Source organism: Squalius cephalus (assembly GCF_949319135.1).
Source record: "Squalius cephalus genome assembly, contig: scaffold_138, whole genome shotgun sequence".
NCBI classification, from domain to species: domain Eukaryota; kingdom Metazoa; phylum Chordata; class Actinopteri; order Cypriniformes; family Leuciscidae; genus Squalius; species Squalius cephalus.
The window spans coordinates 10,665-17,139 of record NW_027645837.1 but is presented as its reverse complement, the minus strand read 5'-3'; the positions used below and the strand labels follow the sequence as shown (position 1 = coordinate 17,139).

Below are 6,475 nucleotides of genomic sequence, written 5' to 3'. Positions count from 1 at the left end.
GAGTCTTAAACCTTTTAAATAATGTATAATTTGCCTTTTATTATTATTTTTACATTAAATCTTAAAGTAACTTTGATATAGTGTAATTAAAAAACACTTCTGTGTGCCGGCGTCCTCCCACAAATTAACAAGTTTTAACATGATATTTTCAACCCTTACCTGGATATCTGATTCTTTCTTGTACTTGTATTGCATGCCTCCAACATCTTCATAACTCGACCAAGAAAAAGATCCAGCCATTTGAGAGAGCAGTGTGGTTTGTGCCAGATCAAGTTTTCTGCTTGCTCCAAAGTCTGCGATGTACAGTTTATTGCTTATATCTGTAGAAAAGTAAAAATGCTCACAAAAAATGTAACACTTAAAATGATATCCACATTATCATATGCTCATGCATTTTAAATGAAAATTTCTGCTGATATTACAGGATAATTATAGCTATGGCTAATCCACAGACTGCTCTTACCAAACAAAATATTTTCAGGCTTCAGGTCTCTGTGCAAAATTCCATATGAATGCAGTTCCTGAAGTCCTTGCAGTAACTCCTGGCAGATCTCTAGTCTTCGATTCTCTATCAGGCTTTTTCTTTCAGGAAAATCCTTGTTTTCAATCAGCTCCATCAGACTATATTCACAAAGAGGTGACACAAAATAGGCAAAGTAAGTGTCTTCCAACACTGAAATGTGTTGCAGAAGGTGCTCTGCTTGTAAATTTTTTGAACTCAGGAAATGAGCCATTTCCAATTCAGTTTTGGAAACATGTTTGGCAACTCGTTTCACTGCAACTTTGCAGTTGTTGAAGACTCCTGGGAAAATCTCAGCAGCATTGCATCCATTTGCAATCTTCATTTCTGTGTTGATAACAAGGTCATCCATTTTCATCAAACCAGGCTTTAAATCAAAGTTTTCAAATGAATTCTTCCATCGTGATTCCTGTAAAATGCAAAAAAGCAAAAGCATATTGAAATGTAAGAAATGTTTTACAGTGTATATAGTTATTAGTAAACTCAGCTGAAGGAACAGACCTCTCTATATATATTTACCATATTTTCCTTGATCTCTCTGAATGTGGAAATACTGGTTTTCTGAAACAAATTACATTAAAAGCAATCATTAATGTAGTTAACATGAACATATAATGAGCACCACTTTTACAATATTTCTTAATAGTATGTAATGTTAATTTCAACATTTAGTAATGCATTATTAAAATCAAAAGTTGTATTTATTAACATTAGTTATTGCGTTGTAAATGTACATGAACAAGCAATGAACAGCTGGAGTTTAATTAACTTACATTAACAAAGATGAATAAGTATTGTACCAAATGTGTTGCTTTTAGATCATGTGAATTAAGACATTAACTAATGTTAACAAATGAAACCTCATTGTGTAAGTGTTACCTAAATAATTAGCTTTTTTAAAGGTAAAAATTGTACAGCAGTATTGTTGAGGATAAGAGAATCTTGTAACACTTTACAATAAGGTTTCATTAGCTAGCATTAGTTAACAAACCAATAATGAACTGCGCTTATACAGCATTTATTAAACTTTGTTAATGTTATTTTCAACATTTAGTAATGCATTATTAAAATCAATTAGGTAATACGTTGTAAATGTACATGAACAATCAATGAACAGCCGGAGTATCATTAACTAACACTAACAAAGATGAATAAATATTTTACCAAATGTATGGCTTTTAGTTCATGCAAATTAATACATTAACTAATGTTAACAAATGAAACCTTATTGTGTTACCATATAAAAACTATATAAGTGTTACCTCAATAATTTGCTTTTTTAAAGTAAAAATTGTACACTTAAACAGCATTTATTAAACTTTGGTTATTGTTAATTTAAAAATGTACTGATACATCATTAAAATCATAAGTTGTATTTGTTAAAATTAATAACACACTGTGAAGTAACATGCACAAACATTGAAACAGCTGGATTTTAACTAATATTAACAAAGATTAACCAATACTGTAACAAATGTATTGGTCATTTAGTACTAATGTTAACCAATTAACCTTATTGTAAAGTGTTAGCAAGTTTTCCTCACCACTTGATAAAATAATGAAAATAAGACACCAACAAATAGAAATAGAAGTTTAAATACCTGTCTCCATGGGCAGTTAGGATCTCCGTAGTCGTATAAAATTTCTTCTCCTGCATTGATTTTTGTTAACGCAAATGCACACAGATGTGGTCTTTTCTTTTCATCCATTATCTATTGGTTACAAAAGCACACAAACACACAAATGAAAACAACAAAAACATCATTTGAAAAGTCGCCTAGTTTTTAATAATGTCAAATAATGCTACAAGATGAGGCTGTATAAAAGGTGTAATTGAAACAAAGAATAAGAATACATTAAAGACAGACTTACTATTTTAATTTTGCTGTTTGGCTTGATGTGGTCATCATTTATGAATCGTCCTAGTCTTTCTGTATCTTGACTGCCATCAACACTGTGTGGTGAAATATTTTAAAAACACTTTTGAATTGTCATAATGGTATTATATTTCATTGGAACATTCATTAATTTAATCTTACCAGTAAGATTGTTCCTGAAAGGAGTAGAAATACAAAAATGCTGCATTTTCAGCTGAGTAGTCTTTGAACAGGTTCTCTCCTTCAGATCCAGTGATGTGTCTTCCAACATACTCCAACAGGAATTCACCTGGCTCAATGTGTTTTGTGGCAATTACTCCAAAACCTAATAAATAGTATAAATACAAGTAAATTAATAGTATGATAAAAGATTCATGAAGTTATTCAGGTTGTCTAAATTATTTTCAATGGTATTGTTACTTCGAAAACAACTGTATCTACATCTTTATAAAAGTGTAAAAAAAATAATAATAATAAAAAAAAAAAAATCAGATTTTCTGTCTGAAAAAATCAGACACTAAATATTCATCATTTCCATTATTACACAGGCCCCTCACATTCTAACTGGCAGTTACTTACAAATAATATCAAGAGCACTCACACATTTACATAATAGTGTTTAATTTAGAGACATCAGCAGCTTATAACATAAATACTGGCAGGAAAACAGATGTAAATCCACCTTTAACTGGTCAAAGCAATCATGTTTTTTCCCCTCTTGCGTGTTTTGTTTTAACAGCCTGCTTTCTCTAGGTTCATATTTTAAACCCAACCCTTTGACATTAAAGGAATAGTTCACTTAAAAATGAAAATTCTGTCATATATACTCACTCTCATGTTGTTTCAAACCTGTATGAATTTCTTTCTTCTGCTGAACAGAAAGGAAGATATTTAGAAGAATGTCAGTAACCAGACAGTTTCTGATCCCATTGACTTCCATAGTAGGAAAAAAATTATACTATGGAAGTCAATGAGACCAGAAACTGTCTGGTTACTGACATTCTTCTAAATATCTTCCTTTCTGTTCAGCAGAAGAAAGAAATTCATACAGGTTTGAAACAACATGAGAGTGAGTATATGATGACAGAATTTTCATTTTTAAGTGAACTATTCCTTTAATTAGTGACCACACTTAGCTTTTATTTAAGTTTTGCAAAGTCATACAGTATTGATGGGAGAATTGTATGTAGTAACTTACCTTTCTCTTCACTCATGAATTGTTTCTCAAATGTGTCTTTATCTTTGCCAGAAGCAATGAAGTACAAAGCTTCTTTTTCAGGAAAAACTCTTCTGGGTCTCATTTTCCTGTGAAATATTTAAAATTATTTTATGTAGGATTACTTCATATGCAAAATAAATAAATAAATAAATAATACCTCTTTAGAATTTCATAGAAAATAAATGATTGAAAAGATGACACCGTGGGTAACAATTTAAAATGTAGTAAAAAAATAAAATAAAAAAAAAAAAATTACCAACAATCTGATTATCAATAATATTACCGGTAATATACATGCATATTTACATTGTAAGAGGATATCAATATTTTATAAAATTAGCATTTACAAATTATCATAAAATATATAATGTTCAACTTACCTCTTAATTTGGAAAGAAAAAACTGAGATGAGAAATGTCTCAGTGCGCTTTTTATGAGGTTCTTGGAGGTAGATACAGTCTTTAAACTATAACAGAAAGATAACTCTCCAATGTAGGAAACAATCGCGTATAGGAGCTGTCTTCCAAATGGCAAAACTGAAGTGTGAGTTAGGAACATAGAATAGATGATACACATGCTGCTATCTGAGCAGTGATTGGGCCGACGCCCACAGATTAGCCACAATTACCCATCATTACTATTGGTTCTGTTATGCAAATTTATCTGTGAATGAAATCAAACAGCCAGTTCAAAATAAGTGTATAGTCCATTGTTTTTAAATTCAGTTCAAATTGTAAACATCAGTTGGATCAGGAAAAATTCCTTTTCCTCAATTACTATTACATACATTATAATTACTCACTTTTTTTCTGTACGTATAGAGCACAGAGCACAAACCTATACCAGTGGCAGATAGAAATGATAAAGTTAATAAAGAAAAAAAGTAATTTCACACAATGTAAATAAATATAAAAATATTCTCATTTAATGTAAATCAAATGGTTATATAGGACGTAGCATTTACCATGGGCATTCATATTTATGTTGGTTTAACTTAACTTGTATAGCACATCTGAAAAGAAAGCTCATACCACTTACTTAAGAGTACCTTGTGTTGAATCACAAAAAAAAAACAACACTGCGTATTAGCTGCGTATTAGAATTGATCTCAGTCCACATTAAAACGACTGCAAACGCGGATCACGTGACCATTCACCAACACTGGGCATGTGCGTGCCGGTGTAAACCTAGAGACTTTCAAGCATAGACTGTAAAAAATGTTTTCAAACATCAAAATATCATTTATTAATATGTATTTGTGTCAAAATGACATATAAACATCTTTTCCTATTCCATTTTGCCAGAAAACGCTTCCAACACGCTTGCGTGTCGCAAGAAAAATAGGTGTCGGTTATATTTCTAGCATGCACGCGTTTACCGCGCCTGAGACGCGCCAGTTTCTTACTGTAAGAAACTGTTCCAGCGGGTGAAGTTTACTGGTACTGAATATTACCTGTGTATACTCCATGACTGGTGACACCCAATCATAGAGCCGAGCGTGAGCCTCTGCGTCATCGTTTCTAAAGTCCTCCGTTTTGACCCGTCCACTCTAAAACGCCCTCCGGAGATTCAAAACGAAAAACGGGTCGGCAGCGTTTCTAAACTTCTCCGTTTTGGGTCTCCGTTTTTGCCGTTTTAGTGTGGACGGGAGGTGCAAACGTAGCAAAAAGTCTTCGTTTTTAAACGAAAATGCAGTAGTGTGGACGGGGCCTAAGGTAAAACTTTCACAGTCTGGCCTATGTGTCTATGACATGCTGTCCTTTGAAGCTCTTCTCCATAGAAATGCAAATTGCCTGCGGGGGTATTTGGGGGGTAGGGTAGCAGTCCACCCAAGGACTGGAAAACAGCAGTGAGGAACCATCTGATCAGAGCAATTGGGATATGTTTCAATCAGCTCTGTAATTTATATACAGTCAAGTCACACCACAATTATTTATACCACTTTATACATTATAATTCTTTAAAATGTTCTAAGACAGCCCCCATTTTACCAGGTGGGGAATAAATGAGACACATATTTTAAAGGTATACAAGCTCAAATATAAAAACTGTAATACAATTGATAATAATTGATAATACATAATTTAAATATGTTTTCAGTTAAAACAGCTCAAACATGCGTCTGAGAAAGCGTTGTCTGTGAAACTGGGGGCATAGTTTTAGAGACACCAACCTCAAATTTGAATCTTAAAATATGCCATTGTTTTGTCTCAAGATTCACACCAGTAATGTTTTTTTTTTCTTTGCACATTTATAAAAGCTACTTAAATGAAAATGAAATGATAAAATGAATCTACTTTATTTTTTTATTTATTTTTTACCAAACGTTGAAGTATTAGTTCCAACCAACATTTGTAAACAGCATCGCAGAGTTGTGGTTTGAACGACAGCTCTCGATCTGTGATTTGAAGCATAGTTTCAAGTTTACATGGCATGTGGACTCAATAAATCATTATCTTTACAAAAATAAGCAAGCTGACATTCAGTACAACCTGTGTCTTTTATTTAGAATACATACAAATGTAATTTAAGTCTTTTAGTTTGTCAAGAGATTTAAAGCACCATTTTTGAAAACTGCGCAAGCTCTACTATGTAAGAACAAGCCTATGATTGAATCTGGAAATAAATCAAAATAACTGAGTGAAATTAAACACAGTCATGCCATGTACTAACATTATATGTTTGATATTTAATTTATATCAAAACATCTAGCATTAATTTGATCTCAAACAGATTCATTAAATAAATTATACAGATGATAAAGCCTACTTGTTACAACTGAACTGGTTATTTACAATGTTTTGTATAGACAGCTTAGATGAATAGCTTATTTAAAACAATTATATAGTCACCCCCAAT

At 32.1% G+C, this 6,475-nt stretch overlaps 1 protein-coding gene across 1 annotated transcript; it reads right to left on the bottom strand.

Moving 5' to 3' along the window:
* Positions 1-139: 139 nt before the first annotated feature.
* Positions 140-5,593, bottom strand: LOC307154140 (putative serine/threonine-protein kinase ireA; the record flags this gene model as incomplete). Its single annotated transcript, XM_079898908.1, has 9 exons — positions 4,419-5,593; positions 3,997-4,279; positions 3,596-3,702; positions 2,560-2,722; positions 2,393-2,474; positions 2,122-2,232; positions 1,040-1,081; positions 464-929; positions 140-320 (listed from the first exon to the last, which is right to left on the bottom strand). Coding segments are annotated over exons 3-9 (1,148 nt in total), but the record flags the coding sequence as incomplete, so codon positions are not given.
* Between the last annotated feature and the right edge of the window lie 882 nt (positions 5,594-6,475).